Source organism: Entelurus aequoreus, linkage group LG12, assembly GCF_033978785.1.
Source record: "Entelurus aequoreus isolate RoL-2023_Sb linkage group LG12, RoL_Eaeq_v1.1, whole genome shotgun sequence".
In the NCBI taxonomy this organism is placed as follows: domain Eukaryota; kingdom Metazoa; phylum Chordata; class Actinopteri; order Syngnathiformes; family Syngnathidae; genus Entelurus; species Entelurus aequoreus.
In genome coordinates this window covers 60,745,376-60,767,898 of record NC_084742.1, presented here as the reverse complement: position 1 = coordinate 60,767,898, position 22,523 = coordinate 60,745,376, and the positions used below count along the sequence as shown (strand labels likewise).

General features: G+C 41.3%; 1 protein-coding gene and 1 long non-coding RNA gene across 2 annotated transcripts in view; one reads left to right on the top strand and one right to left on the bottom strand.

Moving 5' to 3' along the window:
* Positions 1-2,693: 2,693 nt before the first annotated feature.
* The window catches only part of ntf3 (neurotrophin 3), a 128,142-nt gene continuing 108,312 nt past the window's right edge, over positions 2,694-22,523 (top strand). Inside the window, exon 1 of the mRNA XM_062066335.1 lies at positions 2,694-2,821. Within this exon, the coding sequence (XP_061922319.1) occupies positions 2,804-2,821 (18 nt within the window). The 5' untranslated portion in view covers positions 2,694-2,803. The remainder of the gene's footprint in view (positions 2,822-22,523) is intronic.
* Positions 21,807-22,523, bottom strand: part of LOC133662384 (uncharacterized) — a 176,693-nt gene continuing 175,976 nt past the window's right edge. Inside the window, exon 3 of the long non-coding RNA XR_009828101.1 lies at positions 21,807-21,924. This is a non-coding gene — a long non-coding RNA (uncharacterized LOC133662384). The remainder of the gene's footprint in view (positions 21,925-22,523) is intronic.

Here is a 22,523-nt window from a genome sequence, read left to right as displayed (position 1 = left end):
TATCGACTAGATACGCTCCTGTACTTGGTATCATTACAGTGGATGTCAGGTGTAGATCCACCCATGGTGTTTGTTTACATTGTGACGCCGGTGATCTACAGTGTGTAGTGAAGCATGTTTAGCTATTCCTCATTTTCCAGTGATAATGCTACTTGTAAGAAACCTACTTTATTTGCCGCCATGGAGACCAGGATTAGTGATTTAGAAGTAGCTAAAACACTGTGGATGGATGTTAGCCATGTCTTAAAGCATAGTGTTGTAGTCCATTCCCAAAAATGTACATGGCGCTACTTGTACAGTCTCTGTGAAAACCATGAGTGTCCAGAAAAGTGTCTATAAATTAAAGCTACAACTATTCCACAATCCATGTGGCTCACCCCTACTATTGTTATTTTCCTGACAAATACAGCAAACATTAGAAATGTTACAAAAAGCGGAAATCCAGTTTTTGTCCTCCTGACGTCTTCCTGATCCTGTTTTGTTTGTTATGGCTAATGCGGCGATGGAGTCCCTCCATGGGCCGCCGTCCGCAACACTCGGAACTGTGGGCTCATTAAAGGAGCGCCACCAGTTTCATGTTCCGTCATTCAATCAAAGGTGACAGAGATGGAGGCACATGAAACTTTGTGTGAATGTCTTGACAAATATGAGATGATTATATCAGTAAAGAAGGTGAGGCAGCAGCTCACACTTTCTCATACTTTCTGTAAGAAATGATGTCAGCCATCTTGAAACATTTATAATCTACGTGAAGGAGCCCAGAATTGTTTTTATTGAAATGTTGACAACATTTCCGAAACCTTACAATGTATTAAATCCATAAAGTTGTATAAAAGTGTATAAAATGGAGTAGATGAGTTATGGTGATGTAGACAAATGTCATATTTTCATCAATTTGCCAAATTTATAAATAAAATGTTGATGTTCCTCTTAGACACACGTAATAAAGGTGTTTGATGATCAATTAAACACAACATCAAACGTTATGTCACTACTGGTCCCACCTTTCCTAAAAAATAATGTTCAAAAAACAACTTCAAGCTTTGTTTACTGACATATAATATTCATGTTTTCATAACTTTTACTGCAAATATCTGATATCGGCCTCCTTGACTACTAATAATGGGTATTGGCCCTAAAAAAAAACAACAACAACATATCAGTCCATCTTTAATTGGGAGCACAACCCATACAGTATGAAGGGGATTCATACGGCCCCATTTGTCGTGGTTTACCTGACACATGAAACCTGACAAATATCTTAAAATGTGTTTTGTGGCAATTCCAACTTTGACCACAGCCTGGGTTGCTACACACCGTGGCGCTTTTCACCATTTTCAGCAGACTGCGTTGCAAAAATAATGAACCCACCCAATGTTCCCTCTAAGGTGCAATTGCGCACTGCTCAAGCGTCCTCTGCGCACGGCAAATCTATGCCACGCACAAAATCAAATAAAAAAATAAGCGCATAACAATTTTCGACACACGACCCATCACTTTACTGAGCAAAACTCTTTATTGTCGGCCATAAACACATCACCAAAACATAAGTAAAAAAAATGATATCTAGCAAAAGTGGTCATTTTCTGCAGTACAAACCAGACCAAAAGCAACTTTGTTATATCAACAGCAGCCGCTCGCTCTTTCTCACTTGCGCCAACACATGCACATATGGCACTTAGCCAGTGATGCCTTTACAGACACACAAAAAGTGGGACAACTCCAACACCACACATAAAGTGTCATTCCAGGAGGTTACGCTATGATTTATGTGTGCTTATTCTAGTGTCATTTATTAGGAATCTTCATTTATAAATATTAATCATGAAATGCTGCTAGTATATTAAATAAATACTAATAAAAATATAGGAAGTTGCAGGAATGTACACATGATCCTCTGCTTACATCTCATTGTGCAACATGTGGATGTTTTAATGGGAACTAAATGCAATGTCTGAAAGGGGTACAAATTATTTCCAAAGCAGGACCTCCACCCAGACAAACAATACAAGTACACAGTTCATGAAAAACAATATTTGTTGTTATTGTCATTGTAAGTGGGCCTAAACACTTATATTAGAAATGGAAATGACTGCTGTCATTTGATTATAATAATAAGAGAATGTTGTCTGTCTATCTGTGTTGGCCCTGCGATGAGGTGGGGACTTGTCCAGGGTGTACCCCGCCTTCCGCCCGAATGCAGCTGAGATAGGCTCCAGCGACCCCGAAAGGGACAAGCGGTATAAAATGGATGTATGGATGGAGATGTAAGTTGTTATTTAGTCAGGTTTGGGACAGGTGTGCTGCTGGTGTAGCCACAGTGTGCACGTCTGATGTTGCTCACATGGCCTCCACTCAACGCTCAGGGAGTTTTGGCCTCTGCTCACACACATGAACAATTAGAGGGAACGTTGAACCCACCCCCCCTTCCTCTTACGCGAGATCCTCCTGACTGCACTTTTAGGATAATCAGGGTGGACTTTTGGGCGCACGGAGGCCATCTGTCCTGCATCAGAGAGAGTGTGTGGATTATGTTGGAAGGGGTGAGGGAGGGAGAGAGAGAGAGAGAGAGAGAGAGAGAGAGAGAGAGAGAGAGAGAGAGAGAGAGAGAGAGAGAGAGAGAGAGAGAGAGAGAGAGAGAGAGAGGGAGAATTACACACCCTGATCCTCTCCGCTCCAGAAGCAGAGCGGCAGGCAGGCAGGCTGCAGCCCTCCTCAGTGAGAGAAGTTTTGGCCCAAGGATTCTGTCCTAGAATGAGATGACCTTCATGTCGACTCTGTTGGATACTACCCGGCCGATGCTATGGTTGCCTTTCTTACGGTAGGAAACTTTTCACTTTTTGCAAAAGCCGCCAGACGACTACAGCGAGTTGAAGTGTTGGCCAAGTGGTGAGCGTGACATTGCACACACAAAGTTGTCAATGAAGCCAGTTTGGTTTAGGAGGAGTCATGTGACGTGTGGGAAGACAACCATTCCTGGGTCTTTGTGCAGGTACAGGTCTTGGGTTTCTCCCCTGGAGCTATGTGGACGTGTTCTAGGGAGTGGACCTGCTCGTCTTTTAGGAAGAATCAATCCTAGTCCAGCCTAATATTTGGACTAATAGGATGTAAAGAGCAGTTGAGCATACACACAACATAGTCACACTTGGAAAGACTTAAAGCAGCCTTTTCCACACACTTTGTTGGAACTCCACTTTTACTCCTTCACAACCGTTTTGACGTCGGGGGCCAAAGTTTTCCGCTACAGAGGGGCCCGATAAAATATTAGCAGTGAATTAGTCATCTTACTCTTGATTTGAATCATATTCAATATTTATATCTAAGTTACTTACAGTTCAACCTTGTCACATGCTATAAAAGCATATGTTAGTCACAAAGATTATTATTAAAGGCCTACTGAAATGAATTTTTTAAATTTAAACGGGGATAGCAGATCCATTCTATGTGTCATACTTGATCATTTCGCGATATTGCCATATTTTTGCTGAAAGGATTTAGTAGAGAACATCGACGATAAAGTTGGCAACTTTTGGTCGCTGATAAAAAAAAAAAGCCTTGCCTGTAGCGGAAGTAGCGTGACGTCACAGGTTGTGGAGCTCCTCACATCTGCGCATTGTTTACAATCAGCGAGAGCAATTCGGACCGAGAAAGCGACGATTTCCCCATTAATTTGAGCGAGGATGAAAGATTTGTGGATGAGGAAAGTGAGAGTGAAGGACTAGAGGGCAGTGGAAGCGATTCAGATAGGGAAGATGCTGTGAGAGGCGGGTGGGACCTGATATTCAGCTGGGAATGACTAAAACAGTAAATAAACACAAGACATATATATACTCTATTAGCCACAACACAACCAGGCTTATATTTAATATGCCACATAACAAACACCTCCCCCCTCCCGTCCATATAACCCACCAATACAAATCAAACACCCGCACAACACACTCAATCCCACAGCCCAAAGTACCGTTCACCTCCGCAAAGTTCATACAGCACATATATTTCCCCAAAGTTACGTACGTGACATGCACATAGCGGCACGCACGTACGGGCAAGCGATCAAATGTTTGGAAGCCGCAGCTGCGTACTCACGGTAGCGCGTATCCAACTCAAAGTCCTCCTGGTAAGAGTCTCTGTTGTCCCAGTTCTCCACAGGCCAATGGTAAAGCTTGACTGTCATCGTTCGGGAATGTAAACAATGAAACACCGGCTACGACGTAGCCGCTACGTGCTTGTGTTGCTGCAGCCGGCCGCTAATACACCGCTTCCCACCTACAGCTTTCTTCTTTGCTATCTCCATTGTTCATTAAACAAATTGCAAGAGATTCACCAACACAGATGTCCAGAATACTGTGGAATTTTGCGATGAAAACAGACGACTTAATAGCTGGCCACAATGCTGTCCCAAAATGTCTGCTACAATCCGTGACGTCACGCGCAAACGTCATCATACCGAGACGTTTTCAGCAGGATATTTCACGGGAAATTTAAAATGTCACTTTACTAATCTAACCCGGCCGTATTGGCATGTGTTGCAATGTTAAGATTTCATCATTGATATATGAACTATCAGACTGCGTGGTCGGTAGTAGTGGCTTTCAGTAGGCCTTTAAGTCTTAGGTCAGGCGGATTACAAAAATAAACAAATATACTTCATAAGAAGGGACTAATGAAAAATAATTTTCCATGCAATTATGCATAATTAGATTATAAATCAATCAAAAATAATAAATAATAAGTGTGAATGAATATACAGCTTTAACACTTTAGTCATCATTGTTGTGCCAAAGAAACTTCTTTATGGTTTTAGCTGCTGGATATTGTCACTACCGCCACCAGTGGTGGAAAAGTGTATTACAACTGAGTACACAGCCAAACAACCACAACGGTTAAGAAACACTGACCTAAAATATATATTAGGGCTGTGAAGATTAAAAAGTTAGTCAACACTTTAGTATGGGGAACATTAATTAGTTGCTTATTAACATGCAAATTAGTAACATATTGGCTGTTAATTAGTCATTATTAAGTACTTATTCTGCATGGCCTTATGATACAACCAGTAAAACATTAACTAAGTCTTCCCTAACCCTAGCCCTAACCCTACCCCTAACCCTACCCTCAACCCTAACCCTATGTTAATAAGCAACTAATTAATGGTTCCTATGTTCCCCATACTAAAGTGTCACCAAAAGTTACCTCATGTGATTAATCACCACATTTATTGCATTAATGATTAGTCGTGCAATTCATTTTGAGGGTACAAGCTTGTCTACCTTAACGGACACGGTCAAAGATCAGATGGGTGCATGCGTCAGTACTAGGGATGTCCGATAATGGCTTTTTGCCGATATCCGATATTCCGATATTGTCCAACTCTTTAATTACCGATACCGATATCAACCGATACCGATATCAACCGATATATGCAGTCGTGGAATTAACACATTATTATGCCTAATTTGGACAACCATGTATGGTGAAGATAAGGTACTTTTTAAAAAAAATAATAATAATAAGATAACTAAATTAAAAACATTTTCTTGAATAAAAAAGAAAGTAAAACAATATAAAAACAGTTACATAGAAACTAGTAATTAATGAAAATGAGTAAAATTAACTGTTAAAGGTTAGTACTATTAGTGGACCAGCAGCACGCACAATCATGTGTGCTTACAGACTGTATCCCTTGCAGACTGTATTGATATATATTGATATATAATGTAGGAACCAGAATATTGATAACAGAAAGAAATGGGGGGAGGGAGGTTTTTTGGGTTGGTGCACTAATTGTAAGTGTATCTTGTGTTTTTTATGTTGATTTAATAAAAAAAACAAAAAAAAACAAAAAAAAAACGATACAGATAATTAAAAAAACGATACCGATAATTTCCGTTATTACATTTTAACGCATTTATCGGACGATAATATCGGCAGGGCGATATTATCGGACATCCCTAGTCAGTACCAAAGTGAGTGAGGAGACTGGGACACATTTCACTCCAAAATACATTCAGAAAAGAACTTCAGATAAAACTTAACAAGTTTTGTGCAAATAAACGACAAATAAAAGGATGAAAAAGGTCCTGACAATAAATGTGCATCTGTGTACAAATATTGGGTTCTTTTCTTGAGCAAATTTGAATCATGCAAGTGATGAATCGCCTGACTAATCATGATTCATACATAATGTGACTAAAAGTGAATCATTAGGAAGTCCTGGTTTATGTACAAGGTTCATGCTAACTAATGGAGTGGAAATACATGCTGGTAATATTCCTGCTCAATTCATGTACTTACAAACACAACATTGTATATGAAAGTCAACACCTCTTCCCATGTACTGCCAACAATGTGGGGACATCACAACCCATCAATGAACATTTATTTGTATGTGTGTACAGCTCTGCTAATGGCTACATTCACACCCACCTGCACAAATGTACTATGACTTTTTTTTTGTTTACTAGGGCATGCATATATAACATGCATTAGTTTGACCAATTAAAATCAACAATAATAAAAAGGAGATGCTTGGAAATAGCATAAAAATGCCCCAAAAACTTGGAAAAACGCGATTCATAGCGTTACTTTTTGGTGTAACCATCATGAGCGTTCTGTTCAGGTATATTTCTTTCATATTTTGATAAATCATCATATTCATTTACTAAATTTAAATAGGTATTGATCAATCTTTAAGCTGTGTGTATTTGATTTCAGTTTGCTTTTGACATCTTATTTAGAATTGTAGTTGAAACTTTTACAACCTTGTGTTGCACTCATGATGGCGTAACCAAACTAGATTATTTGGAATATTTATTCCCTTTTTTACATTTAGTATATTTAAATATACATTTATAAACATTGAATACATTTCAAATATCAATAAAATGCAATTGCCTTCATCTTATAGGGCAGAGCTAGGCAAATGAAGGCCTGTTAAGCTTTTCAATCTGGCCCGCCGGACATTCCCAAATCATTTTTTTAGATATTTAAGATGTAAAGTGTAGCTGCCATTATGATGTGCACTTATCTTTTCTAATGACCGTAAGTCTCTCTGCGCTTATGGATGATATACCAGTTACTATGGTAATCTAATTAGTTACTATGGTCATCTACGTCACAGCAGCTCAGACGAGGCACCAAGCAGTGTGGGCGGGAAGTGTTTCCACAGACGCGGAAGGAGATTTTCACAACAAAGTTCTACAGCTTAGTGATGTATCAGATATATCAGATTGTGGGTGGGTTTATTTTGTACCTTTCGCGTTCATATTTCACTGATTGTTGCGTTTCACTTGATTGTAAAATATGTTGATCGAAAGGGGGTGTGACGGTCATATTTTGTCAATATTCAGTGTTTTATCCTTCATAGAAAAATGTAAAATTCCATTACGTTTTTTTAAGGCGGTCTATCATAACGTTCTTAGCATTCAATCGGACATTATTGTTAGTGTTCCTAAAAATAGATATACCTGCACCCAGACACATTTTTTTCTCTAAATGTAGCCCCCCGAGTCAAAATAATTGCCAAGTCCTGTTATACCAGACCTGGGCATTCTGCGGCCCGCAGGCTGCATCCGGCCCTTTGTACGTCCCTGTCCGGCCCGCGTGAGGCCAATTATAAATGACAAAATAAATTTTAAAAAGTATCTATGTCGAGTGTGCAATACAACGGTGCTGCTTTTGTTTTGAAAATCGTTATTTGTATTACTTCCGTGTGGACGTATGCGTGTGCGTGATTGTGAGTGAATGTGAACAGCTGCAATTGCAAATTACAAAATAAAGTTAAAAAAACATCTATGTCGTGCGCGCAATACAACTGTGCTGCTTTTATTTTGAAAAGTATTATTCATGGGCGTGTGTCCGTGTGTAACCTGCGAGTGAAGTTGCACATGCAGCGACAAGTGATGCACGGTTTACACCCGAGACGCTAAAAAGAGAAAAGTTGATGAAGAATGGCGTGTTTCCAACAAGACATGGACTGCCAAGCAACGTTCCCTCTAAGGTGCGCGCCTGCGCAATTGCGCACTGCTCAAGCGTCCGCTGCGCGCAGCAAATATGCCGCACACCAAATCAAACCCATCTGAATTCTAAACAAAATAAACACATTTATTCTATGTAATTTTGCAATGCAACTCTGAGTGACAGTGACAACAAGCGGCCCTAACGGTGTTCGTCAACACCGTTCAATTGAACACCGTTCAATTATTGTAACATCTATCGAGATGCTTCGAGTACAGGAATTATATCGATCACTTTATTGAGCAAAACTGTTTATATTCGGACATAACCACACCAAAAACATGAGTAAAACAATTGTATCTCGAAAAACTAGTCATTTTCTGCCGTACAAACCAGGCCAAGACCAACTTGTTATCTGTCACCAACACGCATAGCACTAAACCACTGGTGCGTTTATGGCCACACAAAAAGTCGGACAACTCAAACACCACACAAAGTTACACTATGACTCCTCAGTCATACGTGTGCTTATTTTACTGTCATTTATTATTCATGTTAATTTATTTATATTAGTCATGGAATGCTGTTACACACACTATGTTGAAGTATTACTATTATTATTAATTATTATTATTATTATTATTTATCTTACGGTATATATAAAAAATAATATTGAGCAAAATTTAATTGAAATATTGTCCATGTGGCCCTCCAGCAGTGCTCGGGTTGCTCATGCGGCCCCCGGTAAAAATTAATTGCCCACCCCTGTGTCATAGGGTAATGTTTAGTTACACCAAGTCATGAGCGTAACACTAAGCTTCATCACTTTGACTTGTAATATCTCTAATTCTGCTGGTGTTTTATGCTTTTTTCTTTTTGGAACATGTACTATACATATAATACAATAAAGTCCGATATACAATGATGTTTCTAGCAATACTTGAATTTTGCCTTTGAAAGTAACACTCCAATGTCCATTAGTGGAGCTGTGCACAGATAGATTATTTTCCATTGCAAAAGGCGGTGAAACAGTCCAAAAGTCAAATGTAAATACAACCGAAAACAACACATGTACAAGTTCTGTGGTTTCTGGTACTACTGCATGGGGCGCTTAGCCAACTATTTGAAGACCAGACGTTGTTTTGCAATTGATATTACGGAGTTAAATGACCAAGTCTTCCGTCCCCAAGAGGACTAGAAGCATTACAATAAAAGTCAAGAGCTCCTTTATTAAAACGTTGTTTTCCTTTCATGCAGCTAAAATGTCAGATTGAGTGCAATACAAGTGTGAGAAGACAAATTCAAATTGGTGTTAGGCTTTTCATGCTGGAGAACTGACTAGCTGGGCTGCAGGTCTCCTGGTCAGTACAGTATGTTGGCCATCAGCGTACAGTAGGGGTGCAACGGTACGTGTATTTGTATTGAACCGTTTCGGTACGGGGGGTTTCGGTTCGGTTCGGAGGTGTACCGAACGAGTTTCCACACGGACATATTAAGTAGCCGCCTAAGCTAAAGTCTTAACAAGCTGCTCCGCTTCCTTCTGCCCGTCTCTGTCAGTCCTCTACACAGCACCCAGCATTGTCACACCCACACAACCATCTGATTGGTTACACACAGAGCGGTAACAGCCAATCAGCAGTGCCTATTCAGAGCGCATGTAGTCAGTGCTTAGCGTTTAGCAGGTAATCATCAGGCTGCGGACTCTCCCCAAATGATAATAAACACCTCCCAGTCAACTACTAGTAACATCACTATGAGCCCGTTGACCTTCTAGAAATATAAAAAGCAGCTCAGCTCGCTCGCAGTCCTGGCTTGAGGTGAAGGCTATTTCGCTTTTAGCGTAACGTTAGCGTACAGTATGTTGGTCACCAGCGTACAGTATGTTGGTCACCAGCGTACAGTATGTTGGTCATCAGCGTACAGTATGTTGGTCACAAACGTACAGTATGTTGGTCACAAACGTACAGTATGTTGGTCACCAGCGTACAGTATGTTGGTCACCAGCGTACAGTATGTTGGTCATCAGCGTACAGTATGTTGGTCACAAACGTACAGTATGTTGGTCACCAGCGTACAGTATGTTGGTCACCAGCGTACAGTATGTTGGTCACCAGCGTACAGTATGTTGGTCACCAGCGTACAGTATGTTGGTCATCAGCGTACAGTATGTTGGTCACCAGCGTACAGTATGTTGGTCATCAGCGTACAGTATGTTGGTCACAAACGTACAGTATGTTGGTCACAAACGTACAGTATGTTGGTCACCAGCGTACAGTATGTTGGTCACCAGCGTACAGTATGTTGGTCATCAGCGTACAGTATGTTGGTCACAAACGTACAGTATGTTGGTCAACAGCGTACAGTATGTTGGTCATCAGCGTACAGTATGTTGGTCACAAACGTACAGTATGTTGGTCACCAACGTACAGTATGTTGGTCACAAACGTACAGTATGTTGGTCACCAGCGTACAGTATGTTGGTCATCAGCGTACAGTATGTTGGTGACAAACGTACAGTATGTTGGTCACCAACGTACAGTATGTTGGTCACCAGCGTACAGTATGTTGGTCACCAGCGTACAGTATGTTGGTCATCAGCGTACAGTATGTTGGTCATCAGCGTACAGTATGTTGGTCACCAGCGTACAGTATGTTGGTCATCAGCGTACAGTATGTTGGTGACAAACGTACAGTATGTTGGTCACCAACGTACAGTATGTTGGTCACTAGCGTACAGTATGTTGGTCACCAGCGTACAGTATGTTGGTCATCAGCGTACAGTATGTTGGTCACAAACGTACAGTATGTTGGTCAACAGCGTACAGTATGTTGGTCATCAGCGTACAGTATGTTGGTCACAAACGTACAGTATGTTGGTCACCAACGTACAGTATGTTGGTCACAAACGTACAGTATGTTGGTCACCAGCGTACAGTATGTTGGTCACCAGCGTACAGTATGTTGGTCACAAACGTACAGTATGTTGGTCACCAACGTACAGTATGTTGGTCACAAACGTACAGTATGTTGGTCACCAGCGTACAGTATGTTGGTCATCAGCGTACAGTATGTTGGTCACCAGCGTACAGTATGTTGGTCATCAGCGTACAGTATGTTGGTCACAAGCGTACAGTATGTTGGTCACCAGCGTACAGTATGTTGGTCACAAGCGTACAGTATGTTGGTCACCAGCGTACAGTATGTTGGTCATCAGCGTACAGTATGTTGGTCACAAGCGTACAGTATGTTGGTCACCAGCGTACAGTATGTTGGTCATCAGCGTACAGTATGTTGGTCACCAGCGTACAGTATGTTGGTCATCAGCGTACAGTATGTTGGTCACAAACGTACAGTATGTTGGTCACCAACGTACAGTATGTTGGTCACCAGCGTACAGTATGTTGGTCACCAGCGTACAGTATGTTGGTCACCAGCGTACAGTATGTTGGTCATCAGCGTACAGTATGTTGGTCATCAGCGTACAGTATGTTGGTCACAAGCGTACAGTATGTTGGTCACCAGCGTACAGTATGTTGGTCATCAGCGTACAGTATGTTGGTCACCAGCGTACAGTATGTTGGTCATCAGCGTACAGTATGTTGGTCACAAACGTACAGTATGTTGGTCACCAACGTACAGTATGTTGGTCACCAGCGTACAGTATGTTGGTCACCAGCGTACAGTATGTTGGTCATCAGCGTACAGTATGTTGGTCACCAGCGTACAGTATGTTGGTCATCAGCGTACAGTATGTTGGTCACCAGCGTACAGTATGTTTGTCACCAGCATACAGTATGTTGGTCATCAGCGTACAGTATGTTGGTCATCAGAGTACAGTATGTTGGTCACAAACGTACAATATGTTGGTCACAAACGTACAGTATGTTGGTCACCAGCGTACAGTATGTTGGTGACAAACGTACAGTATGTTGGTCACCAGCGTACAGTATGTTGGTCACCAGCGTACAGTATGTTGGTCACCAGCGTACAGTATGTTGGTCATCAGCGTACAGTATGTTGGTCATCAGCGTACAGTATGTTGGTCACAAACGTACAGTATGTTGGTCACCAACGTACAGTATGTTGGTCATCAGCGTACAGTATGTTGGTGACAAATGTACAGTATGTTGGTCATCAGCGTACAGTATGTTGGTGACAAACGTACAGTATGTTGGTCACCAGCGTACAGTATGTTGGTCATCAGCGTACAGTATGTTGGTCATCAGCGTACAGTATGTTGGTCATCAGCGTACAGTATGTTGGTCACAAACGTACAGTATGTTGGTCATCAGCGTACAGTATGTTGGTCAACAGCGTACAGTATGTTGGTCATCAGCGTACAGTATGTTGGTCACCAGCGTACAGTATGTTGGTCATCAGCGTACAGTATGTTGGTCACCAGCGTACAGTATGTTGGTCATCAGCGTACAGTATGTTGGTCACAAACGTACAGTATGTTGGTCACCAGCGTACAGTATGCTGGTCATCAGCGTACAGTATGTTGGTCACCAGCGTACAGTATGTTTGTCACCAGCATACAGTATGTTGGTCATCAGCGTACAGTATGTTGGTCATCAGAGTACAGTATGTTGGTCACAAACGTACAATATGTTGGTCACAAACGTACAGTATGTTGGTCACCAGTGTACAGTATGTTGGTGACAAACGTACAGTATGTTGGTCACCAGCGTACAGTATGTTGGTCACCAGCGTACAGTATGTTGGTCACCAGCGTACAGTATGTTGGTCATCAGCGTACAGTATGTTGGTCATCAGCGTACAGTATGTTGGTCATCAGCGTACAGTATGTTGGTCACCAGCGTACAGTATGTTGGTCACAAACATACAGTATGTTGGTCACAAACATACAGTATGTTGGTCACCAACGTACAGTATGTTGGTCACAAACGTACAGTATGTTGGTCACCAGCGTACAGTATGTTGGTCATCAGCGTACAGTATGTTGGTGACAAACGTACAGTATGTTGGTCACCAGCGTACAGTATGTTGGTCACCAGCGTACAGTATGTTGGTCATCAGCGTACAGTATGTTGGTCACCAGCGTACAGTATGTTGGTCACCAGCGTACAGTATGTTGGTCACCAGCGTACAGTATGTATAGGTGTTGCAGTGGCGGACTGACGCAGGGTGAGGAATTAGGGCGCAGAGAGGTCTGTCTACTTTATAGAGCATTAAAAAGGCGCCGGCAGAGTTACTGTCAAGGTTGCGTGCGAGCAGGAGACAGCTGTGACTATTCACTTTAACATTCACTCTTTTATTGCAGCACAAGAATGAGACGTGTGAAGTTGAACAAGGTCATATGTGACAGATCCCCACTTGATTGTATCGATAGGATAAGACTGTCGGGTTGCTGTGGATGACCCAAATTTGGGCTTTGCATGTTAGAAGGCGAATGAAATATACATGACTTACAATCAGCGAGGAGGAAGATTGCCAGGGGAGTGACTTCATGGCGGAAGTGACTTCAAGTGTGTTAAATGATGTTTACTTTGGAAGGAGTAGAAACATCTCCGCCACACTTTCTGTTGCAAGAGCGACGGCGTACTTCACTGAAGATGGAGGTCAATAAAGATGAAGTGTGCCAGACCTCTCACACCTCTTTTACATCTGCAAAAGTCTAGGGACACCAATACCCTCTTTTCCGGACTACAGGACCGTTATATTAACTGCACCAAACTGAATTTTAGGGGAGGAAAATAATGTTTCCATATATTCGCCACAGATATATACGCTGTGAAATGAGATATTTACCACATTTTTCAGAGTATAAGTCGCTCCGGAGAATAAGTCGCACCCCCGGCCAAACTATGAAAAAAACTGCCACTTATAGTCCGAAAAATACTGTACTTTGTTTTAGCAATCAAGAATATTTCAGTTGTTTTTATCCTTCTTTGTGGGGACATTGTTGATTGTCATGTCATGTTCGGATGTACGTTGTCTTTGCTCCACAGTAAGTCTTTGCTGTCGTCCAGCATTCTGTTTTTGTTTACTTTGTAGCCAGTTCGGTTTTAGTTTCATTCTGCATAACCTTTTGTTTATTTTTGGTTTAAGCATTAAGATACGACGACAAACCCTCGTCGTCTCACACGACATGTTTCCGACATCTACAAAGCATTTGCCGTATTTTTCGGAGTATAAATCGCTCCGGAGTATAAGTCGCACCGGCCGAAAATGCATAATAAAGAAGGGAAAAAACATATATAAGTCGCACTGGAGTATAAGTCGCATTTTTGGGGGACAATTTTTTGATAAAACCCAACACTAAGAATAGACATTTGAAAGGCATTTTAAAATGTCTAAAGAATAGTGAACAACAGGCTGAATAAGTGTACGTTATATGAGGCATAAATAACCAACTGAGAAGGTGCCTGGTATGTTAACGTAACATATTATGGTAAGAGTCATTCAAATAACTATAACATATAGAACATGCTATACGTTTACCAAACAATCTGTCACTCCTAATCGCTAATTCCCATGAAATCTTATACGTCTAGTCTCTTACGTGAATCAGATAAATAATATTATTGGATGTTTTACGCTAATGTGTTAATCATTTCACACATAAGTCGCTCCTGAGTATAAGTCGCACCCCCGGCCAAACTATGAAAAAAACTGCCACTTATAGTCCGAAAAATACGGTACACATAAATATTCTCTAAATGTTTATTTACATACCTTAATTGTTACACGGCAGTAAAACGGCTGATCAAACAAAACAGAAGTCATGGTCATGGAGCCACTAGCTGCGCAAGCTAGCTCTCCAATCAGCTAAACAGACTCAATAACTCCACGGTGACGTTTTGGTGAATTTACTGAGGAATTTGTGAGACTGAAACAATACAAAAAGAATGCCATTGTAAGTTAATAATACTAACTACTAACAGCCTACTCAGTGGCCTAGTGGTTAGAGTGTCCGCCCTGAGATGGGTAGGTTGTGAGTTCAAACCCCGGCCGAGTCATACCAAAGACTATAAAAATGGGAGCCATTACCTCTCTGCTTGGCACTCAGCATCAAGGCTTGGAATTGGGGGTTAAATCACCAAAAATGATTCCCGGGCGTGGCACCGCTGCTGCCTACTGCTCCCCTCACCTCCCAGGTGGTGAACAAGGGTGATGGGTCAAATGCAGAGAATAATGTCACCACACCTAGTGTGTGTGTGTGTGTGACAATCATTGCTACATTAACTTAACTTTAACTAACACAGACACTCGTAAACATGTTAGCATATTAGCTAATGCTAGCGACGCAAATATGCATGAAAACACTCCTACAGACATCACACATGGGACACTTTAGTAAGTAACAATTGTTTTAGTTATATTGTAAAACTTACAAATATGGTTTGGAGTGATGAATAAAAAAATACCCATAAGAGTAGTAACGTTATGGACGGCTAGAAGATGGAACGCCACTTCTAGGTCCGGTTGAAAGCTCTAAATTGAAGGACAGAGCAGCACTTGCAGTGAGCCAACTGGTACAAAAGATGGCGCTATAGCCCAAACAATAAAACACCTGTTCAGTGTATTTGCTTGGTTTTTTCCAACTAGTCAAATGTTATCTGTATGGTTGTATAAGCCGCATGGTTGTAGGAAAAAAGTAGAGCCTCGTAGTCTGGAATTGACGGTACTTTATTGTGGAGCTCTCATATGACAATGTTTATGTCACTGTTGTCGTGACCAAAATGATCACAGCTGTCTTTATTAGGGCAGTATTGTGGAATGTGCTCAAATAGTATTTATACACACACGGAAATCTTTCCACCGAGTGTTTCTAAAACAACTTAAATAAACGTTCTGTGTTTCTTATTCTTTACTGATAGTATCTTAGTCCTAGTTTTTTATCTGTTGGAATGGCGAAGCGTTTATTGTTTAAATACTTAGGCATTTTAAAATGTATTTCAATGAATAGTGCGTAAACAATAATCTGTTAATATTTATTATTCCTGGCCAACGTTGTGTGGTCTTACTCTGGTCTGCGGCCCTTGATTGGTCCAGGATCACTCTTTTTAGTCATGTTGAGTTGGGCTTGGAAATACTTTCACCATGCATGTATCAATACTATAAACAGACATACTCCTCTGTGTACATTCAGAGTGAAAAGTAGAAATGATCCTTGGTTCTCTCCTGAACTGTCCAGTCCACTGAAAGAAGGGTCAGGGTGACAAAAACCAAATCCCAGGCTGGCTGGATGGTTTTCAAGCAGTTTAGAAGTCGCTGTACTTCTCTTGTCAAGAAGTCAAAGTCTTTCGCAAACCACCAGTAGCTTAAATGATCCCACGCTAGCTCATTTGTTTCTGCTTTAAGTGCTATGAGCACATTTTTGTTTGTTCAGTATTATTTATTTCTTAAATAAATCATTCTTTACCTGCAAGCTGTGTCCGAAGCCCGATCTGCATCCCTGGGAGAACGAACACCCGCAACCATGCGACCCGGTCGTCACAGTACGATGCAAGCAAAAAGTTCTCTCGCTACGTCGGAGGTAGATGAAGGTACGTGGATGGTGTTGCGAGCGATGGAGGCGGAGACTCTTCGCTATTCCCCCTTGGAGCGCCAGGACCTGTTATGGGGTCCTAACGGAAAGCTGGTCCCAATCCACTCCGTTTGGCCCGAGGACATTGCCACACCTCCGCAGTACCGGACGCGTCAGCGAAGACGGAAGTCGCCCAAGAGGTCTTCACTTTGCTACCAAGACGCGCCACTTCCTCAGACTCCTCCACCGGAACACAGCCATCAGCAGGCAGCCCAGGATTCACCTCTTCAAATGTCTGGTAATTCCATCAACCACTTTACCAAAGTTTACTCTGACTGGCCTGTCAATCACTGGGACTTCAGCCATGACGTCATTCCGTCGGCGCCCCCTGATGACACGCTCCTTGATGACGTTGACTCGTCCGTTTTTGATGACGTCAGAGACAAAGAAATTTTTTAAAATTTTGTCAATTCTTATTGTCAGCCATTTAAGAGTGACTCTAATAGAATCAAACATATTCTGGACATTTTTTTAAAATGTAGACCTAGTCAGCCCCAGAAACTGTGTGGCCTTTCCGTGGTTGCCCGCCTCGCCTGCGGCGTTCCATTCGTCGCCGCCGCCACCTAACTCGTCCCCGTTGGACTCGGGGACACGTGGCCTGGCGACCCTCCGCCAAGACCTCCTTCCACCCTCCCTTGACTTGTGAACTGCCTTGTAGTTGGGGGGGGGGTTTAGTTTGTCCAGGGGACATCTGGGATCTGTCCCTTAAGGGGGGGGGGGGGTACTGTTATGATCCGCTGCCCGGATCATATTTCTGTTTACGGGGACGGGACGGCGTGGCGAAGTTGGTAGAGTGGCTGGGCCAGCAATCGGAGGGTTGCTGGTTACTGGGGTTCAATCCCCACCTTCTATCATCCTAGTCACGTCCGTTGTGTCCTTGGGCAAGACACTTCACCCTTGCTCCTGATGGCTGCTGGTTAGCGCCTTGCATGGCAGCTCCCGCCATCAGTGTGTGAATGTGTGTGTGAATGGGTGAATGTGGAAATACTGTCAAAGCGCTTTGAGTACCTTGAAGGTAGAAAAGCGCCATACAAGTATAACCCATTTATCATTTATTTACGTTTTCTAGTCACTTGTGTTTTTCTGTTAGTCTTGATCTCTTTCTAGTTCCTGTTTAAGCACCTCTGAGTTTGGTTACCATAGTAACTAATTACGTTCACCTGCCGCTGGGGTTCCAAATCAGCCGTTCAGAAGGTCTGCATGTCACCATCCTTTCACACTTCCATATCTCATACGATTAGTTTTACAAGTGGACCCTGGTCAATCTGCAGGTTCCTGACAAACTTCATTTTAAATGAAGCCGTTGATTTTATTGCAGAACCTCTTGCGCATATCTTTTTATCTTTCTTTGTCCAGTGATGAGATTCCGAACATTTGGAAATCTCCCTGTTTTACCGTTAATGAAACAGCTGTTAATAAGTATAGACCCGTCTCTAAGTTATGCGTCTTAGCTAGAGTTCCTGTAACGTTTGTTCAAGAACTCTTAGACAGCAATAGTCTACTTTCTGAACATCAATCAGGTTTTAGATAGAGCCCTAGCACCATAACCGCTGCTTTCAAAGTTGTGAATGACATTATTGAAGCATTGGATCGCAAACAATATTGTGCGGATCTATCTATCGACCTGCCAAAAGCATTTGACACGGTCAACCAGATCATTCTGGCAGACAGGATTGGCCTATTTCAGCATAATGTCAAGTGCTTTTCTAATTACCTGCCCGATAGAAACCAATGTGTCCAGTTTGTTAGATCCTCTTCGTCCTTCTTCCCTGTTTTAAACGGTGTACCGCAGGGTTCCATATTGGGTCCGTTGTTTTTCATTTATGTAATTATTATCTGTGATAATGTGTCAGATGCTACGTTCCATTTTTACGCAGATGACGCGGTCATATATTGTTCATCTCCCGTTGTTGTGCGAACCTTTGAGCTCCTACAGTCAGCTTTTGATGTTGTTCAGTCCCTGAGAGTAGGGCTAAATGCACAACAATCTAAGGTGGTGTTATTTTCAAATGGTAAACGACTGCCATTGAGCACCCCAAAAATATCAACTGCTCATAAGGTTGAACTTGAAATGGTCACAACATCTACGTAGTTGGGAATTGTCATTGATGACAACTCGTCTTTTGAAGCTCACATTGAAAAACTTGTGGTTAAACAAAAAATTCAATTGGGATTTTTCTTTGGAGACAAGTCCAGTTTTAGTTAGGAAACGCTTGATTCGGACCACTTTTATGCCTTTGCTAGATTATGGAGACTTACTTTTTATGAATGCACCCGACACTTATTTGAAAAAACTGGATGGTGTATATCACTGCGCCTTACGTTTTATTACTGGTTGTTATAACCTTGTCCACCATTGCACTTTGTATGCAAACTGTCCATCTTTGTCAGTACGCAGATTTTTCTCCATGGTTGTGTTTTACGTATAAATCACTTCTTGGTCTGGTTCCCCGTATTTTATGTTCTTTTATGTGTAGAGACTCCAGTCGCTACAGCTTAAGGTCACAGGACATAATTATAATGTTTGTTACTTGAGCCAACACAAATCTTGGACAACAAAAGCCTTCAGATTTGCTGCTCCATGGTCTTGGAAGAACTCACAAAAGGATCTGAGGCTACCTGAGCTGATCACTTTGGGGGAATTTCAGGGCATTTTAAAGGATAGAGAAACTGTTTCTATTGGGCATTGTACTTGGTTTTACTGAAACACTTGATACTTTTTGATGTTAATAAATGCAAGTCATTTGTTTTGAATTGTGGTGTGTGACTGCTGCTGCTTCTGTTCTTGGATGTATTTCTGGGACTTTGTTTTTGCTGCCCTCTTGGAAAAGAGAGTTTAATCTCAATGAGTTTTGAAGGGTATTGATTCGGAGTAAATGGTACATAATCCTAAATAGTATCATGGAGTATCAGGCGTGTTTGCAGGCATCAATGATCAGGGCTCTCTAGTCTTCTCTATGTATGAGTTCGATATTACTGATATTTCCGATAAGAAATGTTTTGATATATGTTGGAGCTGGAGCTTTCTTTCCTACTACTTTTCCTGTTAACATCACTTTTTCTAAGCTGTCTTTTCTGATGAGATGTTCAGCTGCCTCTTTCAATGCTTGCAATCACAGATCTTCTTGTTTTCCCCAGCACCAATACCTCTTCATTACTTCTTTTACAATAATAATAATAATGGATTAGATACTCAAAGCGCTCACAGAGAAGTGGGAACCCATCATTCATTCACACCTGGTGGTGGTAAGCTACATTAGTAGCCACAGCTGCCCTGGGGTAGACTGACGGACTTTTCGGTACATGATATATGGGAAAAAAATTCTGAAAAACCCATTTCAGTATCCTCTAATTTTCTCAGTTGTTGATTATTTCAAGTGCAGCATTCCCAGCCGTGGAGTAGGACAGACCATACATAGGTCTTGAGAACTCCTGAGTTTGGTGTCAAGTCAGATGTTTCTATTTCTACTATTTTGTTGAAGCTGGCCATCCGTTTGTTTATCTCTTTTTCACATCTAGCATCAGATGTGACTGTTTACTCCCAAAAGGTGTAAAAGAAAGTGCATCTCTACCCTCCTTCAAAACCGCACTAAAAGAACACCTCCAGGCAACTGCAACCCTAGACTAACCCCCTCGCCCCCACCACATCACACCTCCCCGGATTGTAAATAATCAAATGTACATACTTGTTCAGTGTTTCCCATAATGTGCCAAGATACCTGTGGCGGTGGGGGCGTGGCTATGGGCGTGGTCACCATGACATAATCGAGTCATTTGCATAATTTACTACAATGATATGATTTTCTCTAAAAAGGCTAAAAAAATGTATACTTACTAATTAATAATAACAGTTTTGTTTTAAACGTCCATCCATCCATTTTACAATATAATTACAACACTTTATGTACATATTTATATACAGATTTGAACAATAAGTTATTCACTGAAATATATTTATTAATTGTGGTTCTTACAAAAAATATATCTTATAAAATATAAAAGCTAAAATGTCTCTTAAAGCTCTGCCCCTTTAATTAGTGCATACTAAATCATTTAACTTTAGCCCACTACTACAACCATATTATTTACCAGCAACATAAAGTGAAACAGAGGCAGAGGTGTCCTGCCACAGTCAGTAACAAATAAACAGAAAACAGTAGTGGTCAAATACAAATAAGGCAACAAGAGAAGTATCCTACACTTCTCTTTTGTAAAGTAAATCTGAACAGCCTATATGGGCATCTACATCAACTATATGATTTGCCTGAGAAGCTGGACAGGACAAAAAAATAAAAAATAAATAATTTGTGGCGGACGTAATTCTTTCGTGGCGGGCCGCCACAAATAACCGAATGTGTGGGAAACACTGCTTTTTCTCATGCTTTCTGAACTCACTATGTTCTCTGCTCGCTGTACATATCCTACCAAGTCAGACCTACACTCTTTCAATGTCCATTTCTCTGATGATGCAATTGTTGATGACTGAAGTGCTGATATCAACCAAACCTAACCCCCCCCCTCCTCCACATCACACCCCCCGGATTGTAAATAATGTAAATAATTCAATGTATATACTCTGATGATTAACTTGTGTGATGACTGTATTATGATGATAGTATACATTTGTATCATGAATTGATTAACGTGGACCCCGACTTAAACAAGTGTAAAAACTTATTGGGGTGTTACCATTTAGTGGTCAATTGTACGGAATATGTACTGTACTGTGCTATCTACTAATAAAAGTCTCAATCAATCAATCAATCAATCAATCAATGAGACGCCCAGGTGTTTAATCCTCTTGTTTTATGTCCTTGTTGTTTCTTGTTATTGTCAACACTTGCAACTTTCCTACCACTTGCCATTTTACTTCATGGGTGTCATGTTTTGTTTGGTTATGTTCTGTTGGATTTTTGGACTCTTTTAGTTCCTGTTTGATGCACTCTTGTTTGTTTTGGTTGCCATGGTGGCATGAATTTCACCTGCTGCTGGTGTTGGGACACACGCACCTGTTGTCAATAATGACATGACTATTTAACCCTGTAGTTGCCAGGTAGTCGGCCTGGCGACATCACCCCTGATACTCTAGATTACTCTGATGACTCTATTTGATACTCTGTTTCTGCTGGGTCCATGCCATAGTTCTTGTTACACTAAGTGTTTGTTTGTTTTATGTCCTTAGTCTGTTTAAGTGTTAGTTTTTGTACCCTGCGCCAAGTTCGTGTCTCCGCCTTGTGTGCGCCTTTTGTTTTTGTTTGTACTTTATTGAATAGAGATTCAATTATGTTCCTACCTTCTTCCGATGTCCGGTCCTGTCCGTTTGCACCACGGGAAAACATTCCTCACGGCGAGCTGCGAAATCCTCGCAGTAAGCTGCTTCGTAGTCCACGCCGTGACAATGGGAATGTCTGCTGGGAAAATGAGGCCAGAAAAACAACACAGTAAGACTTACTGTACAATCAATAGTGTATGTATTTGTACAAGATGGAGTACTTGTTATACGCACATCAACAGTTTCAAATATTGGACTTAAATGACCTTTTATGAGGGGGGAATAGACAAACCTTCTATATTTGTACAAACCCCGTTTCCATATGTGTTGGGAAATTGTGTTAGATGTAAATATAAACGGAATACAATGATTTACAAATCCTTTTCAACCCATATTCAATTGAATGCACTACAAAGACAACATATTTGATGTTCAAACTCATAATCTTTATTTGCAAATAATAATTAACTTAGAATTTCATGGCTGCAACACGTGCCAAAGTAGTTGGGAAAGGGCATGTTCACCACTGTGTTACATGGCCTTTCCTTTTAACAACACTCAGTAAAGGTTTGGGAACTGAGGAGACACATTTTTGAAGCTTCTCAGGTGGAATTCTTTCCCATTCTTGCTTGATGTACAGCTTAAGTTGTTCAACAGTCCGGGGGTCTCCCTTGTGCTATTTTAGGCTTCACACATTTTCAATGGGAGACAGGTGTGGACTACAGGCAGGCCAGTCTA